The 23,713-nt window shown below is 54.7% G+C and overlaps 1 protein-coding gene across 1 annotated transcript in view; it reads left to right on the top strand.

Annotated features, from left to right (window-relative positions):
- HIF1A (hypoxia inducible factor 1 subunit alpha) overlaps positions 1 to 23,713 on the top strand; it is a 47,964-nt gene that overhangs the window by 11,280 nt on the left and 12,971 nt on the right. The window contains exons 2-10 of the mRNA XM_075330803.1: positions 5,873 to 6,063; positions 6,461 to 6,606; positions 7,690 to 7,774; positions 11,094 to 11,206; positions 13,460 to 13,662; positions 13,955 to 14,061; positions 18,504 to 18,651; positions 20,199 to 20,425; positions 20,524 to 20,789. Coding sequence (XP_075186918.1) covers positions 5,873 to 6,063; positions 6,461 to 6,606; positions 7,690 to 7,774; positions 11,094 to 11,206; positions 13,460 to 13,662; positions 13,955 to 14,061; positions 18,504 to 18,651; positions 20,199 to 20,425; positions 20,524 to 20,789 — 1,486 coding nt within the window. The remainder of the gene's footprint in view (positions 1 to 5,872; positions 6,064 to 6,460; positions 6,607 to 7,689; positions 7,775 to 11,093; positions 11,207 to 13,459; positions 13,663 to 13,954; positions 14,062 to 18,503; positions 18,652 to 20,198; positions 20,426 to 20,523; positions 20,790 to 23,713) is intronic.

Genomic DNA, 23,713 nt, shown 5'->3' with positions numbered 1-23,713 from the left:
TCCTTCCACCCGACGGAAGCAACGCAGCGTCGACCAGCGAAAGAAACTCAGGTCCTTCAGTCACAATTCGTCGTCCATACAAGTCTATGGGAAGCAGCGGAATCCGTTAAAGGATTCCGCTGTTTTCCAAAACGGCGGATTGCGACTGAAGGAAAAAAACGCAAGTGTGAAAGTAGCCTAATACACATGTCCTTGGGAAAACACCCATTGCAAAGGTTGAAATGTTGGAAGAGTTGTTTTTTTTTTTTTTGCTGCCGGATCAAATAGATATTGACTATTTCATGCAGAGTTCATCTGTCTGTGGTATGGGCGTGGACGTCCACTACTCCTGGTGCTGGGCAGCACATGCCACCCCAGTGCCCAGCGCCGGCTTTACCTGGTACAATACACAAGAACCTGATACTGTGCATTAGAAGAGCTGTGATGACCTGGCACAACGCTCCTCAGGTTCAGTTTCTGCTCTGACACTTTTTTATTATTTTCTCGAGGCCCTAAATCTAGCGTTCTTCAGCGGTGATTGTAATCTCTGTAGATCTGATTGTACAGTGCCACTTATCTGACAAAGCTCTGTGCAATAGAAGAAGCATGCGGTTAACATTTCCAGAACGTTCAGTCCAAACCACAGCTCACGGGTGCGTCAGCAAGTATATAGTGCTCATATGTAGGCTGTGTGGCCGTCTGCTAAGACCACGCCGATCCATAATGGGGGTCACAAACTATCCAAGTGGAGAAACAGACCGCTCCAGTCATTAAAAAGACCCTGTATTGTATATGCAGCCTGATCTGAGGTCAGCATGGTATAGAGGAGAGGCTGAGCAGAGTGATATATGGGTTTTGGGGAAAGGGATTCAGTATACTGTAACTTGTTTTATTCACTGAAATCCCGGGGACTTGTACACGAGTCCAGTGGGCGGTCCTATTAGCGATTAACAGCTGTCTCTGCAGGCAGTCCTATCCGGATAACTGTCAGTCACTAGTAGGACCGCCCACTTGACTCGTGTACAAATACCAGGAATTTCAATGAAGAAATGACAAGTTATACTAAAACTTTTCCATCTGAAATATAGATCAGTCTCTCTGATAACATCCGGCCGCAGATCCGAGGCCATTCTCAGCATGGCAGGTTCCGTTAGGCTATGTGCCCATGCTGCGTTTTTACCGCGTTTTTTCAAGCTTTTTTTTTTTTTTTTTAAAAAAAGATTTTAATCAATATTGCAAGGGAAAACATCCCAGCAAAGTGTGAGAATCCTGACTTGCTGTGCACATATTGCAGATTTTGGTGCAGAAAACAATCTGCAGCATGTCCATTCTTTGTGGGGGGGGGGGTTCCCTGCGTCTGATCATTGATAGGCTATGTGCCCACGTAGCAGATTTCGCTGCAGATTTTCTGCACTCAAAAGTGCATGTTTTGGCACGAAAAATGCAGCAGAAAAAAAACGTGCTTTTTCATTGCATTTTTTTTCATGTGATTTTCATCGTTTTTTGTGTCATGGCGATCGCGGGGGTTCCTGGGCTGTACTCCTGCGATCGCCACAAGATCTCTGGCTGATGTTAAAGCTGAGACCCAGCTCTCACTACCAGGAGTGGTGCCTGTGACAATTTAACCCCCTAAATGCTGCATCAATTGTGATCGCAGCATTCAGGAGGCAGGGAGAACAATCGCTTACCTCTCCCTGGCAATCAGGTCCCTGTAATGCGATCACAGGGACCTGATCACTGCCATGGCAACCCTGGGTTGTTACTATGACGATCCCAGGTTACTGAGCTATGGAGAGTTTCACACACCATGCCGGATGCATGGTGTGTGAGGCGAAGTGTCAGTGCAGCGAGCGCAGTACTGACAGATACAATCTACTTTAGTGATCAAGCACTGCAGGGGATTATCAAATGCAGGAAAAAACGCAGAAAGAATAGACATGCTGTTGATTATTTTTCTGCACCAAAATCTGCAAGGAAAAAAAATCTGCAACATGTGCACAGCAAGTCAGGATTCTTATAGACTTTGTTGGGATGTGGTTTTCCTTGCAGTATTGATTAAAATCTGCAAGAGAACACACGGCAAAAATGCAGCATGGGTGCACAGCCATATAATCCACTGCAGTGCTCAATCACTGCAGTGGATTAGATCTGTCAGTAATGCACTCACAGCACTAACACTAAGGGTACCTTCACACTTTAGCGATGCAACAGCGATCCGACCAGCGATCTGAGCTGGTCAGGATCGCTGCTGCATCGCTACATGGTCGCTGGTGAGCTGTCAAACAGGCAGATCTCACCAGTGACCAGCCCCCAGCCAGCAGCGACTCGCTTGCCGGCGTCTGGAAGCTGCGGACACTGGTAACTAAGGTAAACATCGGGTATAGTTACCCGATGTTTACCTTAGTTACCAGCGCACACCGCTTAACTTAGCGTGTGCAGGGAGCAGGAGCCGGCACTGGCAGCGTGAGAGCTGCGGAGGCTGGTAATGAAGGTAAATATCGGGTAACCACCTTGGTTACCCGATGTTTACCTTGGTTACAGCTTACCGCAGGCTGTCAGACGCCGGCTCCTGCTCCCTGCACATTCAGGATTGTTGCTCTCTCGCTGTCATACACAGCGATCTGTGCTTATCAGCGGGAGAGCAACAATAAAAAAACGAACCAGGGCTGTGTGTAACGAGCAGCGATCTCACAGCAGGGGCCAGATCGCTGCTCAGTGTCACACACAGCGGGATCGCTAATGAGGTCACAAAAAACGTGACTCAGCAGCGATCTCAGGAGCGATCTCGCTGTGTGTGAAGCACCCCTTAAACTCACACACTATGTATCTAGCATGGACATAGCTTTTTAACTCCTATAACCGGTGTATGTAAAACCACCTACAATCTGATTAAATACAAAGCCCAGCAGGATACTGGCACCAGTGAAGATGGGGGTCTGTCCACACAGCTGTGCCCCCAACAGATTTTACCTGATTGTCTCTCTCAGGGGAAAGACATCACTCAATTAGTGGATTTCACACCTTTGTGATGGAATATATTGACACGTGATATCTCCAGTAAATGGCGACAACCAGAACCATAAATGTTGACCCCTCCAGTTGTCAGTGGTGACCTCTCCATTGGCGAGGACTGTCAGTGGTGACCTCTCCATTGGCGAGGACTGTCAGTGGTGACCTCTCCATTGGCGAGGACGGTCAGTGGTGACCTCTCCATTGGCGAGGACGGTCAGTGGTGACCTCTCCATTGGCGAGGACGGTCAGTGGTGACCTCTCCATTGGCGAGGACGGTCAGTGGTGACCTCTCCATTGGCGAGGACGGTCAGTGGTGACCTCTCCATTGGCGAGGACGGTCAGTGGTGACCTCTCCATTGGCGAGGACGGTCAGTGGTGACCTCTCCATTGGCGAGGACGGTCAGTGGTGACCTCTCCATTGGCGAGGACGGTCAGATTGGTGCTGGGCCCTCCCTGACCCACTGTCAATGTTATGATGGGCAAGAGGGGTGCACGTCCTGCCACTCCGGGTAAATCCTGCTGCTTGTAGTCTCTTGGCCATAGGAGAACATGGGACACAAGCCATTGCTCTGGGGGTAGCTGGTGGTCCCAGTGATGGGCCCCGCACCAGTATCTTATTAGATATGCCGTCGGCCCCTTCTAGCTCCTTGGTAGCGGCTCTCACGTTATTTACAGATGCTGGGGATTGTAGCCGTTTGTCCATCTTTAGTTCCTAGAAGATCAGTTCTATGTAGACTTCAAGGAATAATATAAGGACATCTCGTTGGCATCTGTAGAGCAGGTGCTGCCAGCTGTACATTGTGCTGCCATGCTGGGACTTGTAGTCTGCAGCGGTTGATGAAGTCCGGGCTGTGGCGGTTTCGCAGCCCCTGGGAGGCAGTCACTCATTTTGCATCCTACAAGGTTGTGTCATGGAGTTGCAACACTTGCGCCACCTAATGGTGAATTTTCATGAAATCCTCTTGGTAATTGATGATGCCTTGTAAAGTGTGTAATTTCTGGAGGTGTTGTGGATGCAGGGCACAGGCGTATGAGCGTCCCCCTGTAATGTGACTTCTCACATCTGGACCTGTCAGAACCTGCCCCATGAACGCTCGGCAGAACGCCGCAGCCTCAATGGCATGCTGTCTTGGGAGGAATTTCCAGGAAGCCGGCGCTTCGTGTCCGAACAATGCCAGAGGGAGGGGAGGATGTGTGTGCGACCATGTCTAGCTCATCCTCTGACATCACAGCGTGTGATTTCCTAGTGAGATCGTCAGTGGCTTCACAGAATATGCTGTTATTCATGGGAATTACTGGGGAAATAACGAAGCGTTCATGCTAGGGGCAGACAGTGTCGGAATGATGCAATCTAATCTCACAGGTCTAGGTCGTGTCTTCAGATTTGTTATTCATTTTCTGAAATAGGAAGTGAAGGGGGTTATGGCCTCCTGCAGCAAATAAGTGAAAATTGGAAGCAGAATGTCGTGTGCATATAGGCTGTGGTCTGGCCTGCCTTCAGGGAGACGTCAGGCTGCAGCATGTAACCTGCTCTCCCTCCGCCCGGTGGTGCGCCTACCTGCTCTCCCTCCGCCCGGTGGTGCGCCTACCTGCTCTCCCTCCGCCCGGTGGTGCGCCTACCTGCTCTCCCTCCGCCCGGTGGTGCGCCTACCTGCTCTCCCTCCGCCCGGTGGTGCGCCTACCTGCTCTCCCTCCGCCCGGTGGTGCGCCTACCTGCTCTCCCTCCGCCCGGTGGTGCGCCTACCTGCTCTCCCTCCGCCCGGTGGTGCGCCTACCTGCTCTCCCTCCGCCCGGTGGTGCGCCTACCTGCTCTCCCTCCGCCCGGTGGTGCGCCTACCTGCTCTCCCTCCGCCCGGTGGTGCGCCTACCTGCTCTCCCTCCGCCCGGTGGTGCGCCTACCTGCTCTCCCTCCGCCCGGTGGTGCGCCTACCTGCTCTCCCTCCGCCCGGTGGTGCGCCTACCTGTTCACTTTCCTTTCCATTCAGACTCCTGAGCGTCCCGGGGCTCAGAACTCCAGCCCCCTGTATGAAAGGGGGTAACGTGCCTCTTTTAACCCCGATGGTTCAGATGAATGTTTCGGTTAAGACAATCGTCCTTGTGTCTTCTAGCGGAGCCTACGCAGCTGCTTGCGGGTGTCTTGTACCGGAGCCTACGCAGCTGCTTGCGGGTGTCATGTACCAGAGCATACGCAGCTGCTTGCGGGTGTCTTGTACCGGAGCATACGCAGCTGCTTGCGGGTGTCATGTACCAGAGCATACGCAGCTGCTTGCGGGTGTCTTTTATCGGAGCATACGCAGCTGCTTGCGGGTGTCTTGTACTGGGGCATACGCAGCTGCTTGCAGGTGTCTTATATTGGGGCATACGCAGCTGCTTGCGGGTGTCTTGTACTGGGGCATACGCAGCTGCTTGCGCGTGTCTTGTACCGGAGCATACGCAGCTGCTTGCGGGTGTCTTGTACTGGGGCATACGCAGCTGCTTGCGGGTGTCTTGTACTGGGGCATACGCAGCTGCTTGCGGGTGTCTTGTACTGGGGCATACGCAGCTGCTTGCGGGTGTCTTGTACTGGGGCATACGCAGCTGCTTGCGGGTGTCTTGTACCGGAGCATACGCAGCTGCTTGCGGGTGTCTTGTACCGGAGCATACGCAGCTGCTTGCGGGTGTCATGTACCGGAGCATACGCAGCTGCTTGCGGGTGTCTTGTACTGGGGCATACGCAGCTGCTTGCGGGTGTCTTGTACTGGGGCATACGCAGCTGCTTGTAGGTGTCTTATATTGGTGCATACGCAGCTGCTTGCGGGTGTCTTGTACTGGGGCATACGCAGCTGCTTGCGGTTGTCTGCCCGCACGGTGTGAATACCTAACACCTGCCATCTAATTGCAGGATCAGTTCAGAGCGTCGGAAGGAGAAGTCCAGAGATGCAGCCAGATGTCGCCGGAGTAAGGAGTCGGAGGTCTTCTACGAGCTGTCCCACCAGCTGCCGCTGCCGCACAATGTCAGCTCTCACCTGGATAAAGCCTCCATAATGCGGCTCACCATCAGCTACCTGCGCGTCAGACGACTCCTCGATGCAGGTGAGCGCCTGTGGTGGGATCTGGCACCGACGCTCCGCCTCTAGCTACATCGTTTACTGATGGACGCCCAAAACAGACCCCAGTCATTAGAGTCAATTGATCTTACACCGGTTGTTAGCCTTGCGTTGTACGGCCGCGGTGCCTGCTCCATAAGAGTGTTATCCCGCTCTCCTTTATGGGTTACACTTCTGGTCACATCCAACGTTTTCGGCTCGGCTTGCCCCTTATTCGGCGCTATTATGTGACACCCAGCTGGGGCCGAGCACTCTCGTATATGTGGACAGTAAATAACCTGTATGCAGCTTTACTGGCCAGTATGGCTCCGAAATGGTTGAACATGTAATGTATGGGGTCAGATACTCAATCACGTGGAGTAACAATGCGTTGTCTTCTCCAGGGGACGAGGATGAGGAGTCTGACATGGAGAAGCAGCTCAACTGCTTTTATCTGAAGGCCTTGGAAGGGTTCGTTTTGGTCCTGACGGAAGAAGGAGACATGATTTACCTGTCCGAAAACGTCAACAAGTGCATGGGACTTACACAGGTACAGAGAGCCATGATCATGATTTAGGGCTACGTTACCCTCTACCTGGCTTGTGTTGGTAGAGATGGATGAAGGTAAAGTCACTGTAGTGACAGCAGTGGAGTATATCAGGGGGGAGGGGTCCTGCAGACCACACATCTATATCAGGGGGGAGGGGTCCTGCAGACCACACATCTATATCAGGGGGGAGGGGTCCTGCAGACCACACATCTATATCAGGGGGAGGGGTCCTGCAGACCACACATCTATATCAGGGGGGAGGGGTCCTGCAGACCACACATCTATATCAGGGGGGAGGCGTCCTGCAGACCACACATCTATATCAGGGGGGAGGGGTCCTGCAGACCACACATCTATATCAGGGGGGAGGCGTCCTGCAGACCACACATCTATATCAGGGGGGAGGCGTCCTGCAGACCACACATCTATATCAGGGGGGAGGCGTCCTGCAGACCACACATCTATATCATGGGGGAGGGGTCCTGCAGACCACACATCTATATCAGGGGGGAGGGGTCCTGCAGACCACACATCTATATCAGGGGGGAGGGGTCCTGCAGACCACACATCTATATCAGGGGGGAGGCGTCCTGCAGACCACACATCTATATCAGGGGGGAGGGGTCCTGCAGACCACACATCTATATCAGGGGGGAGGCGTCCTGCAGACCACACATCTATATCAGGGGGGAGGGGTCCTGCAGACCACACATCTATATCAGGGGGGAGGGGTCCTGCAGACCACACATCTATATCAGGGGGGAGGGGTCCTGCAGACCACACATCTATATCAGGGGGGAGGGGTCCTGTAAGACCACACATCTATATCAGGGGGGAGGGGTCCTGCAGACCACACATCCACCATGTACACAGGATGATAAGACTATTTGGATTCTGTCTTGGATCCGCTTTTAATACACGCCAATTTAGGATTGTGCCGCCATATGGTGACCCGTCGGGCGTTGTATTGCGGGAACATTCATCTCGGGGTCATCTATGGCATGTAGACTAGTGGTAACGCTGCTTAAAGGAGTATTGTCAACTATTTGGTTCATGGAGTCATATATTTTTCCTTTTCCACAGTTTGAGCTCACTGGGCACAGTGTATTTGACTTCACCCACCCGTGTGACCATGAAGAGCTGAGAGAAATGCTGACATTTAGGAATGGTAAGGACCGAAAAAGCCTGAATTAGGAGAATGCCCTAAAGGTGCATCATGCAGAACCTCATGGGATCCAAATACATGGTGGTGCTCACCTTTTAGGAGAAGTTACCACACTTGCCAGTTTTCTTGGTGCCTTTATCGTGTTTTTAAAGCACCACTCCATTTATTTTTTCCCCCCAGCACTGGCGTGGTGCTTCTAGTCTAAGGTCCCTAACGTCAGTCTTGTACGTGCCCTCCAGGGTCTTCACCCTTTATCTGAGCCATTTCATGACTGTCTGGAAGTCAAAAGTTATTGTATTGTTATGATTATAAGACACCATTTTCCTCCCAAAAATTTGTCAGGAAAATGAGGTGTGCGTCTTATAATTCGAATGCAGATGACCGGGAGGTGGTGGAGAATGGTCACAGGAGGCAGGGGCGGCTGGGGCTGTGGGCGGCTGGGGCTGTGGGCGGCTGGGGCTGTGGGCGGCTGGGGCTGTGGGCGGCTGCAGGCTGCTGGGGCTGTGGGCGGCTGGGGCTGTGGGCGGCTGGGGCTGTGGGCGGCTGGGGCTGTGGGCGGCTGGGGCTGTGGGCGGCTGGGGCTGTGGGCGGCTGGGGCTGTGGGCGGCTGCAGGCTGCTGGGGCTGTGGGCGGCTGGGGCTGTGGGCGGCTGGGGCTGTGGGCGGCTGGGGCTGTGGGCGGCTGCAGGCTGCTGGGGCTGGGGCTGTGGGCGGCTGTGGGCGGCTGGGGCTGTGGGCGGCTGCAGGCTGCTGGGGCTGGGGCTGTGGGCGGCTGGGGCTGTGGGCGGCTGGGGCTGTGGGCGGCTGGGGCTGTGGGCGGCTGGGGCTGTGGGCGGCTGGGGCTGTGGGCGGCTGGGGCTGTGGGCGGCTGGGGCTGTGGGCGGCTGGGGCTGTGGGCGGCTGGGGCTGTGGGCGGCTGGGGCTGTGGGCGGCTGGGGCTGTGGGCGGCTGGGGCTGTGGGCGGCTGGGGCTGGGGCTGTGGGCGGCTGGGGCTGGGGCTGTGGGCGGCTGGGGCTGTGGGCGGCTGGGGCTGTGGGCGGCTGGGGCTGTGGGCGGCTGGGGCTGCGGGCGGCTGGGGCTGCGGGCGGCTGGGGCTGGGTCTGCGGGCGGCGGGGGCTGGGGCTGGAGCAGCTGGGGCTGGAGCTGCGGGCGGCTGGCTGCTGGGCTGGAGGCTTCAAATAATGGTGCATGGAGTTGGCGCATGCGGAGATGGAGCTCTCAGCTCAAGATCTCATCTGCGTTCGCGCCACCTCCGGCCCATTGATCTCCCAGCAGCAGACTTAAGGAAAATTGCACCCAGAGGTGGCGCGTGCACAGATGAGATCTGGCCTTGTTATTGAGTCGATAGCTCAATCTGCACACATTTCTTGGAAGCCTGCACCGCCGCCAGTCTCTGAATGTTGCTTAGTTCAGAGCGCCTGCAGTGAGCAACTGGGACACCTGCCGCACCCCCTGTAGTATTGTCCTGCTCCACCACCGCCCCTGCCTCCTGTGACCCCGCTCGCCCACCGCTGGTGCCTCCTCCCTGGTAAGACACCATCAGATTAGAAGACTGACCCCATTTTTTTTTTTTTTCTCTCTCTAAATTTTGGGTGCGTCTTATAAACCAAAAAAATATGGTATGTCACAAACTCTCAGTGCAAGTCTAAGAGAGCAAGAATGAGGTTCACGTAGAGTTGCAATCTCTGGTGCGCTCCATGAAACATTAGAGCTGCCGGAAGGTCACAAATCACAGGAAACCGACCTGAGCGGCGATGATGGAAGGTGAAGACGCCGGAGGGCGAGTATAATACAGGGGGCAGGGGACTTGGATGTAACGCACCACTCCAGCACTGAAATGGGGAAAAAATAATAATGGAGTGGTGCTTTTAAAACCGCATAGACAAACGGGAGAGTCAGTCAGGAGAGGGCTCGGGCTAGAGGAGATGGCCATGCTGGGTGGTCTCACTATGCCTCCGGCAATAGCCCTCTATGTGTATGTCATCCTAAAAGGATAAGAGGCCAATAAAGGTGTATCCAGGAGGTAATGCCCCTCCACCGCTCGCACACCACGTGTCGCTGCCCCCTCCACCGCTCGCACACCACGTGTCGCTGCCCCCCTCCACCACTCGCACACCACGTGTCGCTGCCCCCTCCACCGCTCGCACACCACGTGTCGCTGCCCCCTCCACCGCTCGCACACCACATGTCGCTGCCCCCTCCACCGCTCGCACACCACGTGTCGCTGCCCCCTCCACCGCTCGCACACCACGTGTCGCTGCCCCCTCCACCGCTCGCACACCACGTGTCGCTGCCCCCTCCACCGCTCGCACACCACGTGTCGCTGCCCCCTCCACCGCTCGCACACCACGTGTCGCTGCCCCCTCCACCGCTCGCACACCACGTGTCGCTGCCCCCTCCACCGCTCGCACACAACGTGTCGCTGCCCCCCTCCACCGCTCGCACACCACGTGTCGCTGCCCCCTCCACCGCTCGCACACCACGTGTCGCTGCCCCCTCCACCGCTCGCACACCACGTGTCGCTGCCCCCTCCACCGCTCGCACACCACGTGTCGCTGCCCCCTCCACCGCTCGCACACCACGTGTCGCTGCCCCCTCCACCGCTCGCACACCACGTGTCGCTGCCCCCTCCACCGCTCGCACACCACGTGTCGCTGCCCCCGCCACCGCTCGCACACCACGTGTCGCTGCCCCCTCCACCGCTCGCACACCACGTGTCGCTGCCCCCTCCACCGCTCGCACACCACGTGTCTCTGCCCCCTCCACCGCTCGCACACCACGTGTCTCTGCCCCCTCCACCGCTCGCACACCACGTGTCTCTGCCCCCCAGATCTGAGTGGTTTACAAGGCGAGAGAGCCCCGTAGACATCAGATGCTCGGTGGGATCGGGTGACTCGCATGTAATGTTTACAGGGGCCTCCAAACATTGTGACCTCAGCCCTGGCCAGAATGTATGAACACTTCCCATAGGAGGACATAAGAGACAGACGCTTTCCTTCATCTATGGCCAACTCATTGCAAAAGTATTTTATGCTTTTGATGCCCAAAAAATGGGAACAGAATATTGAGTTCCTCGGGCACATCCCTGTGATTGCAGTGTCACGTCTCTCTGAAAGATCCGCAGATTGTGGAAGAATGTGAACTCCAGTAAGTGTAATGCTGGAGCCGGCCGCGTGCAGCCTCTGCCTGCAGCCTCCATTCATCCATGGCCGGAAGGCAATGGCGGGATCTCTGCCCCTCCTATAGTTCTTACCTAAGCATGTCTAGCTGCAGCAATAAGGTAGTGGTCAACCCCGTCTGATTGATAACCGTCCTTCTTGCAGGGCCAGCCAAAAAGGGAAAGGAACAAATCACAGAGCGGAGCTTCTTCCTGCGAATGAAGTGCACGCTCACCAGCCGAGGAAGAACGGTCAATATAAAGTCTGCCACGTGGAAGGTGAGAACAGTTATGTCATACGGGCTTTGTGACAAAATTAGTTCAGGAGTAGAAAAGTAGACTTTAGACCTCGTTCAGACGGCCAGATGGATATTTCAGCAGCGTCATAGAACATAGTGTGTTTTTATTTGTGAAAATCGGACATCTCAATGAGGCCATAAAGTGACTTTAGGACATATTAAAGGGAACTTGTCACCAGTTTTTTACCCTAGAAGCTGCGGCCACCACCGGGCTCTTATATACAGTATTCTAACATGCTGTATATAAGAGCCCAGGCTGCTGTATAGAACATAAAAAAACATTTTATAATACTCACCTAAACTGGTCGCTGCCAATGGGCATTCTCGTCCTCCGATGCCGGCGCCGCCTCTTTCGGCCATCTTTGTCATCACCTCTGTCGTCCTTTTGAAGCCGCGGTGCATGACTGGTCCACCGTCATCCACACTCGCCGGCATTCAGGTCCTGAGCAGTGCAGACAAGTATTGTAGTGCGCCTGCGCAGGACCGGCGAGTGTGTATGACGTAGACTCGTCATGCACACAAGCTTCAGAAAGAGGATGAAGATGGCCGAAAGAGGCGGCGCCGGCACTGGAGGACGAAGACTCCCATATGGTCTAAATCCACCGCAGCGACCGCTTTAGGTGAGTATTATAAAGTGTTTTTTATGTTCTTCACAGTGGTAAAATAGCAATCCAAATATAGATGGGGTACAATCTCAGCATATAAAATAACCTTTATTCCTAAACTTGTAGGAGCAACAAAATTCACTCCAAGACACACAAGTTAGGTACTGAAAGCCATCACTATGAGAGGTGAGTAAACACCCTGATAATGTCGGTTAGCCCAAATAGGCAGGCGCCCAGAGGGGTCGCATATAGTGATGGCCAATAGAATAACAAACACATGAAAAAAACTAAAATAACATAAAGGAAAATAGTGTTGTTTGTAGGCAAAGGACAGTGGTCCAATTGGCAGAAAAAACACAACATACAAAATAATACCTAAAAAAACAATCAAAGTGCAATGCACTCCATTTGCTGACAGTGGTCAGTCATACAGATATACGCAATGTAATCAATTTTAGGCATTAAAAAAGGAATGGTCTCACCCAATCCCTTTTGATGGAGGGACACGCAGTCTCTAGATCCTGAGTAGTGGATATGTCCGCCATGTACTGGCCCTACCACCTACCAGATATAAAATAACAAAAGACTGCTGCCCCAGACTTCCGTCCTGACAAGGACGGACCACAACTAGGTCTCAAGCTGGACCCCTATGCTGACCCTGATGACATCCCGGCGTCCCGACGCGTTTCGTCACTAAGACTCCTCAGGGGACATGATAGTCTTCAGTCAGGTCCTTGCTGCCAGCCCTCACCAAACCATAGTGTCAACCTTTGACACTATGGTTTGGTGAGGGCTGGCAGCAAGGACCTGACTGAAGACTATCATGTCCCCTGAGGAGTCTTAGTGACGAAACGCGTCGGGACGCCGGGATGTCATCAGGGTCAGCATAGGGGTCCAGCTTGAGACCTAGTTGTGGTCCGTCCTTGTCAGGACGGAAGTCTGGGGCAGCAGTCTTTTGTTATTTTATATCTGGTAGGTGGTAGGGCCAGTACATGGCGGACATATCCACTACTCAGGATCTAGAGACTGCGTGTCCCTCCATCAAAAGGGATTGGGTGAGACCATTCCTTTTTTAATGCCTAAAATTGATTACATTGCGTATATCTGTATGACTGACCACTGTCAGCAAATGGAGTGCATTGCACTTTGATTGTTTTTTTAGGTATTATTTTGTATGTTGTGTTTTTTCTGCCAATTGGACCACTGTCCTTTGCCTACAAACAACACTATTTTCCTTTATGTTATTTTAGTTTTTTTCATGTGTTTGTTATTCTATTGGCCATCACTATATGCGACCCCTCTGGGCGCCTGCCTATTTGGGCTAACCGACATTATCAGGGTGTTTACTCACCTCTCATAGTGATGGCTTTCAGTACCTAACTTGTGTGTCTTGGAGTGAATTTTGTTGCTCCTACAAGTTTAGGAATAAAGGTTATTTTATATGCTGAGATTGTTCTTCACAGTGGCCCGCGCTCTTTTATACGGCATGTTAGAATGCTGTATATAAGAGCCCAGTGGTGGTGGCCGCAGCTTATAGGCCGAAAAACTGCTGACAGGTTCCCTTTAAACGCAGATTTTCACTTATATCAACTAATTTTTATATATGGTTTTTTTTTTTTATATTTTAGGTCCTTCACTGCACAGGGCACATGCGCGTCTACAACTCCTGCAACAACCAGAACCATTGTGGATACAAAAAGCCGCCCATGACGTGCATGGTGCTTATCTGCGAGCCAATCCCTCACCCATCAAACATTGAGTTTCCACTGGACAGTAAAACCTTTCTCAGCCGCCACAGCCTTGACATGAAGTTCTCCTACTGTGATGAAAGGTACATATACAGCGGAGGCAGCAATCTGTGTCCTAGAGCAATGCTGCCATCTGCTGGGCAAGAGTGATGCCTACAGCTGTAGTTTAGGGAATCCTAACAGGGTGCTTATTTCAGAGGATGTACACTTCTTACTGTGCAGGGTTGGGGGGGGGGGAGGAAAATGGTATGAAATACATTGGTTAAGAAATCTGGCATTAAATCTGGACGACAGATTACAAAATACTGCAACCATTGGGATTAGTACCTTTTATATATTTACTGTCACGTACTTATTGTTTATTTTGTATTCTAGGGTAACAGAACTGGTTGGGTATGAGCCAGAAGAGCTGATTGGCCGGTCGGTGTATGAGTATTACCATGCCCTGGACTCTGACCACCTGACTAAAGCACATCATGATAGTAAGTTCTCTAGAAAAAAAAAAGTCTCATTGTCCGATGCTTCAGCTATTCAGAATGTGTTTCCTGGTCTCGCCCATTGTGGTAAACCCGAGTAGTTATATTGAGATGTGATACCATAAAGGTTTCAGAAAAACACTGTCCCTCGGCTGTAGTTATTAGTGTGTGTACGTATATGTGTGTGTGTGTGTGTGTGTGTGTGTGTGTGTGTGTGTGTGTGTGTGTGTGTATATGTATGTGTATATGTATGTGTATATATATATATATACTAGAAGGTGGCCCGATTCTACGCATCGGGTATTCTAGAATTTACGTATTGTGTAGTTCATGTATGATTTTTGTTATATATATATATATATATATATATATATATATATATATATATATATATATATATATATATAGATGTTGTTGTGTGTAGTTACCAAGTGTTTGTGTAGGGGCTGTACATGTGTACATGTTCTGGGTGTTGTCTGGGTGTGATGGGGGGTGAGAGCGGTGTTGTTTGTGTGTTGCGTTGTTTGTGGAGCGCTGTGTGTCTGTAGCGTTGTGTGTGTGTGTGGTGTGTTTTGGGGGGAGGTATGTTTTGTGCAATGTGTGTGTTGTGCGGTATGTGCGTATATTTGTGTGTGCAGCGTTGTCTGTGTGTGGGTGTCTGTGTAGGGCAGTTGTTTGTGGTTCCCAGTGTGTGGTGTGTTGTGCAGTGCGCGTGCGTGTGTGTGTTGGGGGGAGGTGTGCACTTCCCATCGTGCTCCATCCCCCATGCAGCGCACTCCCCATCGTGCTCCATCCCCTATGCTGCGCACCCCCCATCGTGCTCCATCCCCTATGCTGCGCACCCCCCATCGTGCTCCATCTCCCATCCTGCACACTCCCAAACGTGCTCCATCCGCCATGCAGCGCACTCCCCATCGTGCTCCATCCCCCATGCTGCGCACTCCCAAACGTGCTCCATCCGCCATGCTGCGCACTCCCAAACATGCTCCATCCCCCATGCTGCGCACTTCCCATCGTGCTCCATCCGCCATACTCCGCACTCCCCATCGTGCTCCATCCCCCATGCAGCGCACTCCCTATCGTGCTCCATCCCCTATGCTGCGCACCCCCCATCGTGCTCCATCTCCCATGCTGCGCACTCCCAAACGTGCTCCATCCGCCATGCTGCGCCAGCATCAGCCTCTCTGCCCGCCGCATCAGCCTCTCTGCCCGCAGCATCAGCCTCTCTGCCCGCAGCATCAGCCTCTCTGCCCGCAGCATCAGCCTCTCTGCCCGCAGCATCAGCCTCTCTGTCCCCAGCATCAGCCTCTGTGTCCCCAGCATCAGCCTCTGTGTCCCCAGCATCAGCCTCTGTGTCCCCAGCATCAGCCTCTGTGTCCCCAGCATCAGCCTCTGTGTCCCCAGCATCAGCCTCTGTGTCCCCAGCATCAGCCTCTGTGTCCCCAGCATCAGCCTCTGTGTCCCCAGCATCAGCCTCTGTGTCCCCAGCATCAGCCTCTCTGTCCCCAGCATCAGCCTCCCCCAGCATCAGCCTCTCTCCTTCCAGCCTCCCCCAGCATCAGCCTCCCTCTCCCAGACTTCCCCAGGATCAGCCTCCCTCTCCCAGACTTCCCCAGGATCAGCCTCTCTCCTCCCAGCCTCCGTCCTCCCAGCCTTCCCCAGCATCAGCTTTCCCCTCCCAGCCTCCCTCAGCATCAGCCTTCCCCAGCATCAGCCTCTCTCCTCCCAGCCTCAGCCTCTCTCCTTCCAGCCTCCCCCAGAATCAGCCTCTCTCCTTCCAGCCTCCCTCAGCATCAGCCTCCCCTTCCCAGCCTTCCCCAGGATCAGCCTCTCTCCTCCCAGCCTCCTTCCTCCCAGCCTTCCCCAGCATCAGCTTTCCCCTCCCAGCCTCCCTCAGCATCAGCCTTCCCCAGCATCAGCCTCTCTCCTCCCAGCCTCAGCCTCTCTCCTTCCAGCCTCCCCCAGCATCAGCCTCTCTCCTTCCAGCCTCCCTCAGCATCAGCCTCCCCTTCCCAGCCTTCCCCAGGATCAGCCTCTCTCCTCCCAGCCTCCTTCCTCCCAGCCTCCCCCTCCCAGCCTCCCTCAGCATCAGCCTTCCCCTCCCAGTCTCCCCCAGCATCAGCCTCCCCAAGCATCAGCCTCCACCAGCATCAGCCTCTCTCCTTCCAGCCTCCCCCAGCATCAGCCTCCCCCAGCATCAGCCTCTCTCCTCCCAGCCTCCCTCGTCCCAGCCTCCCCCAGCATCAGCCTCCCCCTCCCAGCCTCCCCCAGCATCACAGCCTCCCCCAGCATCAGCCTCTCTCCTTCCAGCCTCCCCCAGCATCAGCCTCTCTCCTTCCAGCCTCCCCCAGCATCAGCCTCTCTCCTTCCAGCCTTCCACAGCATCAGCCTCTCTCCTCCCAGCCTCTCTCCTCCCAGCCTCTCTCCTCCCAGCCTCCCCCAGCATCAGCCTCTCTCCTTCCAGCTTCCCTCAGCATCAGCCTCCCTCTCCCAGCCTTCTCCAGGATCAGCCTCTCTCCTCCCAGCCTCCTTCTTCCCAGCCTCCCCCTCCCAGCCTCCCTCAGCATCAGCCTTCCCCTCCCAGTCTCCCCCAGCATCAGCCTCCCTAAGCATCAGCCTCTCTCCTTCCAGCCTCCCCCAGCATCAGCCTCCCCCTCCCAGCCTCCCCCAGCATCAGACTCTCTCTTCCCAGCATCAGCCTCTCTCATCCCAGCATCAGCCTCTCCTCTCTGTCCCCAGCATCAGCCTCTCTCCTCCCAGCCTTCCACAGCATCAGCCTCTCTCCTCCCAGCCTCTCTCCTCCCAGCCTCCCCCAGCATCAGCCTCTCTCCTTCCAGCTTCCCTCAGCATCAGCCTCCCTCTCCCAGCCTTCCCCAGGATCAGCCTCTCTCCTCCCAGCCTCCGTCCTCCCAGCCTTCCCCAGCATCAGCTTTCCCCTCCCAGCCTCCCTCAGCATCAGCCTTCCCCAGCATCAGCCTCTCTCCTCCCAGCCTCAGCCTCTCTCCTTCCAGCCTCCCCCAGCATCAGCCTCTCTCCTTCCAGCCTCCCTCAGCATCAGCCTCCCCTTCCCAGCCTTCCCCAGGATCAGCCTCTCTCCTCCCAGCCTCCTTCCTCCCAGCCTCCCTCAGCATCAGCCTTCCCCTCCCAGTCTCCCCCAGCATCAGCCTCCCCCTCCCAGCCTTCCCCAAGATCAGCCTCTCTGCTCCCAGCCTCCTCCAGCACGCCGTGCTCCTCTGCCGACACTCACACACCCGATGGCATACACTCACACACACCCGATGGCATACACTCACACACACCCGATGGCATACACTCACACACACCCGATGGCATACACTCACACACACAGACACTGACGATATCGCACATACGCGCTCACACTCACAACATCCGGAGATACCACATGCTTCTGGCCATGTGATCCTCCGTCAGGTCCTGGAAGGTCACAGCACAGTATCGAGGCCGAGAAGCAAGCGATATTGCCGGATGCTGTGAGTGTGTGGATGCGATGTGTGTGAGGTGTGTGTGAGGTGTTTGTGAGAGTGAGTGTGATCTGATGTGTGTGTATGTGTGTGCTGTTATGTGTGTGCGTGTGGATCTTCCGCCGCTGCAGGACCTTGATGAGCTGGTAACCAACGTATCCCGTCCCCCGCTCGCACGGGAGCCCACACCAGCATACGGCGGCAAGGCCAGCAATGCGAGGGTCAGTGTCGGCTGGGTTGGCGGCGTACGCTGATGTGGGCTCCCGTTGGGGGGGGAGTACAGTACTCACCTGGGAGTCGTAGTTCCGTGACCGTGTCAGTTCGGTGAATGCGCCAGAGCTAGCGTGCATTGCGTGAGGGGGGCGTGGCGTGGGCGAGTTGCCAATGCCTGCAGGGTGCCGGGGCGAGAGGCCAATCTGTGGGGGGGGCGGAGCCTGGGCGAGCGGCTGGCCGATCCGTGTGGGGGCGCAGCCTGGGCGAGCGGCCAATCCGTGTGGGGGGGGCGGGGCCATGGCGAGCCCAGTGGCCAATCAGCTTTGTGTCACCGTAAGGACACAGTGTCACCGGAAGGACACAATTTTGGAGCATGACAGACAGACAGACAGAATAAGGCAATTATATATATAGATATATATAATATCAAATATATTTTATATATATATATATATATAATCTAAAAAATTTGTATTTATTTATTTTTTTAACAACTTGTTCCTTACTCACTCACCCCAGGTCCAACGCTAAGTCTCCACTGCAGCTTTGGTGCCTGTTAATACTAGACATTAGCAGAAGACTAGAGCAGCAGCAGCTTCACTCTGGACCTGGGAAGGATGAGTGAACACTGTGCCTGGGGATAGGTGTTTTCTGAAACTATTAAGCCAACATGTAAGGGATTACATAGTAAATGCTTGTTCCCTCCACCATTAGAGATCCTAAATTGTAATGTGTGTTCTGCTCTTCATTTAGTGTTCACAAAGGGACAGGTGACTACAGGGCAGTACAGAATGCTAGCCAAGAAAGGGGGCTTTGTGTGGGTGGAAACGCAAGCCACCGTCATCTACAACACCAAGAACTCCCAACCTCAGTGCATTGTGTGCGTCAACTACGTATTGAGGTGAGTGTCGCCGGGCCGTCGTGACCTCATGGCCGTGCTCACTGCCGAGTGTCTTCACCAGATGTAGCAGAGTGGAGTTTGTACTCATGATGCCATAATGGTTTTTCCTGGAGCTACAGGTAAAGTTACCTATTGCACATAGGTACCAGCCAATAACAAACTCAGCCCTGCTACCTCAGAGCAGATGTTTATCGGCCATATGCTCGTTCAGCCATCATCCACCCATCCTGGTTCCCTCATAAACGTGTATCTTTATTCCGATGGAGAAAAGGGGCTCTAGCTGCCACAAAGTAATTGGGCATATTGAAATCTAGTATGCCTGATCCTGGTTACCACCTACATCTTCCCACGGGGAATCCTCAGAAGACCCCCATCCACATTAGATCATTACCTGCTCCTGCTTAAACAGAGTTTACGGTTTTATTGTTTTGAATGATTTAAAGGGGTTGTCTTCTACTCGGATAACCCCTTCCCAATAGGTATGTTTCCCCAATTTTAGAAGAATACTTAAAATTGGGCCAGCCTGGTTCCATTGGTGTCTGCACTAGCGTCCCGGGATCGTGTCAGTCTGGCCACAGGACTCACATGATGTAAATCTGCGTCTGCTTCACTCTTCTTGGATGTATCACATGTATCGGGGGGAAGAGAGAAGGCAGCAGCGCTCACGTCCGCGTCTGGAGAGTGAAGCAGCCACTGATTTGCTGCCGTTCTCCTGTGACGTACGACTGTTGCGTGATCCCGTGGAGCGAGTGCCGACATGGCTTGAATGGCACGGACACCGGAGGTATGTGTTTATTATTTTAAAATGGGGAAGCATATGGATTGAGAAGGGGTTGTCAGTAGTGGATAGCCCCTTTAACTGCCAAGCTTACAGGGTTTCTGTGTGAATAGAAAAAAACATCCTGATAATAGATATTTTTTTTTTCTCCCCCATCTGACAGCAGCATAATGTAGAAACAGAGACCCTGATTCCAGCAATGAGTCACTCACTGAGCTGTTTTCTGTCATTTTGATAAAATCAACGTTTTCTCTGCTGCAGATCTAGCAGTTATACAGGGCTCATGAATATGCTGGACTACCTGTAGCACGCCAAGCAGTCCTGTAATGATTAAACAGTGATTTTATCAAAACTTCACTAAGCAGCCCAGTAAGTGACACATCGCTGGAATCAGGGTCTCTGTCCCTTTGCTATGCTGCTTTCTGATTAGGTGGCAAAAACCTGGTGTCAGATTCCCTTTTAATACATGTAATAAGCAAGTCACAATCTAGGGAGGTGATTACTATAGTAAATTTTTCTGCCACCTTCGCTTAATGTTAATAGTACAGGAGCCTGTGAGCATGTGCAGTAAGAAGCGCTACCTGGAGGTAGGTGGTGTGGGACTCTCAGGGTCACAGCGGCAGCTTCCTACTGCACATGCTCACAAGCATCCGTGACCTTTTCTTTTCTATAACCCCTTGTATCTTTGACAGACTACTGTCTTCAGGTTGAGAAGAATCGCTAGCCATTTTTCTAGGTTGTTAATTGAATTGCTTCTTTATTTTACCAGTGCCATTGTAGAGAAAGACCTGATCCTGTCCATCGGCCAGACAGAGTCGTCCCTGGCGCCTCCGGAGTCTGCCGACGTGAAGATGTCCGCCATCTTCTCTGACCTGGACAAAGAGGACGACATCTCCAGCAGTTTGTTCGATGAATTGAAGAAAGAGCCGGAATCCCTGACTGTCCTTGCTCCGGATGCTGGAGACGAGATCATTGCACTGGACTTCTCTTCTAGCGGTGGGTATTCGGTGCAGTGCACGGGGTCCTCTCGGGGCTGTTGGAGGTGTTTTCTGTCTTGTATAGAGTCTGATATCTTTATGTATTTTTTCCATCAGATTCTGAGCAGACCTTTGAGGTTCCTTTGTATAATGATGTCATGCTCCACCCGACCAGTAAGCCAGCCGAGAGCATGTTAGTGTCTCCCATCCCAGCGCCCGAGAAGCCCAAGCCTCTGCGCAGCAACGCTGACCCGGCACTAAATAGAGAGGTGGCGATAAAGATGGAGTCAAGCCCAGAACAGCTGGAGCTGGTGGCATTCACCATGCCTCAACTCTCCAAACCATCCAGCCCGTCAGACATCAGCAGCCAGAGCTCCACAGAGGTACGGACAGCACTGCACGGAGCAAGGAAAGCTTTAGTAGATGGAGAATATGAAAGGAATAATCTACAAAGACCTATGGCTCCTGTGACCCCTTACCATTACTGCACCACTTTCCTCTGTCTTTTTTTGCTAAGCTGGTGTCTGAAAAATTGAGTTTTAAGATTGTCAAGCAGAAATGTTTGTTTTTTGCAAAGCGCTTAGATCTTAGGCTCCTTGCCTCTGCTCCTCCCCTCCCTTCCTCAGCTCCCTGCCTCGCCTCCCTTCCTCAGCTCCCTGCCTCGCCTCCCTTCCTCAGCTCCCTGCCTCGCCTCCCTTCCTCAGCTCCCTGCCTCGCCTCCCTTCCTCAGCTCCCTGCCTCGCCTCCCTTCCTCAGCTCCCTGCCTCGCCTCCCTTCCTCAGCTCCCTGCCTCGCCTCCCTTCCTCAGCTCCCTGCCTCGCCTCCCTTCCTCAGCTCCCTGCCTCGCCTCCCTTCCTCAGCTCCCTGCCTCGCCTCCCTTCCTCAGCTCCCTGCCTCGCCTCCCTTCCTCAGCTCCCTGCCTCGCCTCCCTTCCTCAGCTCCCTGCCTCGCCTCCCTTCCTCAGCTCCCTGCCTCGCCTCCCTTCCTCAGCTCCCTGCCTCGCCTCCCTTCCTCAGCTCCCTGCCTCGCCTCCCTTCCTCAGCTCCCTGCCTCGCCTCCCTTCCTCAGCTCCCTGCCTCGCCTCCCTTCCTCAGCTCCCTGCCTCGCCTCCCTTCTTCAGCTCCCTGCCTCGCCTCCCTTCTTCAGCTCCCTGCCTCGCCTCCCTTCCTCAGCTCCCTGCCTCGCCTCCCTTCCTCAGCTCCCTGCCTCGCCTCCCTTCCTCAGCTCCCTGCCTCGCCTCCCTGCCTCGCCTCCCTTCCTCAGCTCCCTGCCTCGCCTCCCTTCCTCAGCTCCCTGCCTCGCCTCCCTTCCTCAGCTCCCTGCCTCGCCTCCCTTCCTCAGCTCCCTGCCTCGCCTCCCTTCCTCAGCTCCCTGCCTCGCCTCCCTTCCTCAGCTCCCTGCCTCGCCTCCCTTCCTCAGCTCCCTGCCTCGCCTCCCTTCCTCAGCTCCCTGCCTCGCCTCCCTTCCTCAGCTCCCTGCCTCGCCTCCCTTCCTCAGCTCCCTGCCTCGCCTCCCTTCCTCAGCTCCCTGCCTCGCCTCCCTTCCTCAGCTCCCTGCCTCGCCTCCCTTCCTCAGCTCCCTGCCTCGCCTCCCTTCCTCAGCTCCCTGCCTCGCCTCCCTTCCTCAGCTCCCTGCCTCGCCTCCCTTCCTCAGCTCCCTGCCTCGCCTCCCTTCCTCAGCTCCCTGCCTCGCCTCCCTTCTTCAGCTCCCTGCCTCGCCTCCCTTCTTCAGCTCCCTGCCTCGCCTCCCTTCCTCAGCTCCCTGCCTCGCCTCCCTTCCTCAGCTCCCTGCCTCGCCTCCCTTCCTCAGCTCCCTGCCTCGCCTCCCTTCCTCAGCTCCCTGCCTCGCCTCCCTTCCTCAGCTCCCTGCCTCGCCTCCCTTCCTCAGCTCCCTGCCTCGCCTCCCTTCCTCAGCTCCCTGCCTCGCCTCCCTTCCTCAGCTCCCTGCCTCGCCTCCCTTCCTCAGCTCCCTGCCTCGCCTCCCTTCCTCAGCTCCCTGCCTCGCCTCCCTTCCTCAGCTCCCTGCCTCGCCTCCCTTCCTCAGCTCCCTGCCTCGCCTCCCTTCCTCAGCTCCCTGCCTCGCCTCCCTTCCTCAGCTCCCTGCCTCGCCTCCCTTCCTCAGCTCCCTGCCTCGCCTCCCTTCCTCAGCTCCCTGCCTCGCCTCCCTTCCTCAGCTCCCTGCCTCGCCTCCCTTCCTCAGCTCCCTGCCTTGCCTCCCTTCCTCAGCTCCCTGCCTTGCCTCCTCTCCCTTCCTTGCCTTGCCTCCTCTCCCTTCCTTGCCTTGCCTCCTCTCCCTTCCTTGCCTTGCCTCCTCTCCCTTCCTTGCCTTGCCTCCTCTCCCTTCCTTGCCTTGCCTCCTCTCCCTTCCTTGCCTTGCCTCCTCTCCCTTCCTTGCCTTGCCTCCTCTCCCTTCCTTGCCTTGCCTCCTCTCCCTTCCTTGCCTTGCCTCCTCTCCCTTCCTTGCCTTGCCTCCTCTCCCTTCCTTGCCTTGCCTCCTCTCCCTTCCTTGCCTTGCCTCCTCTCCCTTCCTTGCCTTGCCTCCTCTCCCTTCCTTGCCTTGCCTCCTCTCCCTTCCTTGCCTTGCCTCCTCTCCCTTCCTTGCCTTGCCTCCTCTCCCTTCCTTGCCTTGCCTCCTCTCCCTTCCTTGCCTTGCCTCCTCTCCCTTCCTTGCCTTGCCTCCTCTCCCTTCCTTGCCTTGCCTCCTCTCCCTTCCTTGCCTTGCCTCCTCTCCCTTCCTTGCCTTGCCTCCTCTCCCTTCCTTGCCTTGCCTCCTCTCCCTTCCTTGCCTTGCCTCCTCTCCCTTCCTTGCCTTGCCTCCTCTCCCTTCCTTGCCTTGCCTCCTCTCCCTTCCTTGCCTTGCCTCCTCTCCCTTCCTTCCTTCCTTCCTTGCCTTGCCTCCTCTCCCTTCCTTCCTTCCTTCCTTCCTTGCCTTGCCTCCTCTCCCTTCCTTCCTTCCTTCCTTCCTTGCCTTGCCTCCTCTCCCTTCCTTCCTTCCTTCCTTCCTTGCCTTGCCTCCTCTCCCTTCCTTCCTTCCTTCCTTCCTTGCCTTGCCTCGCCTCCTCTCCCTTCCTCTGTTCCTCCCCTCTTTCGTGGCTCCTTGCCTCCCGTCTCTTTTTTTTTTTTTTTTTTTTTTTTTTTTTTTTTTTTTTTTTTTTGCTCCTTGCCTCCCCTTCCCTCTTACTTGGGGCTCCTTGCCTCCCCTCGGCCTCCCCTCCCTTTCTTGGCGCCACTTGCCTCCTCTCCCTTTCTCAGTGCTTCATCTTCCCGCTCTTCCTCAGCGCCTCACCTCCCGTCCCTGACTCCCCGCC

This window comes from Anomaloglossus baeobatrachus, chromosome 12, assembly GCF_048569485.1.
Source record: "Anomaloglossus baeobatrachus isolate aAnoBae1 chromosome 12, aAnoBae1.hap1, whole genome shotgun sequence".
NCBI classification, from domain to species: Eukaryota; Metazoa; Chordata; class Amphibia; order Anura; family Aromobatidae; genus Anomaloglossus; species Anomaloglossus baeobatrachus.
This window is presented reverse-complemented; position numbering and strand designations above follow the sequence as displayed.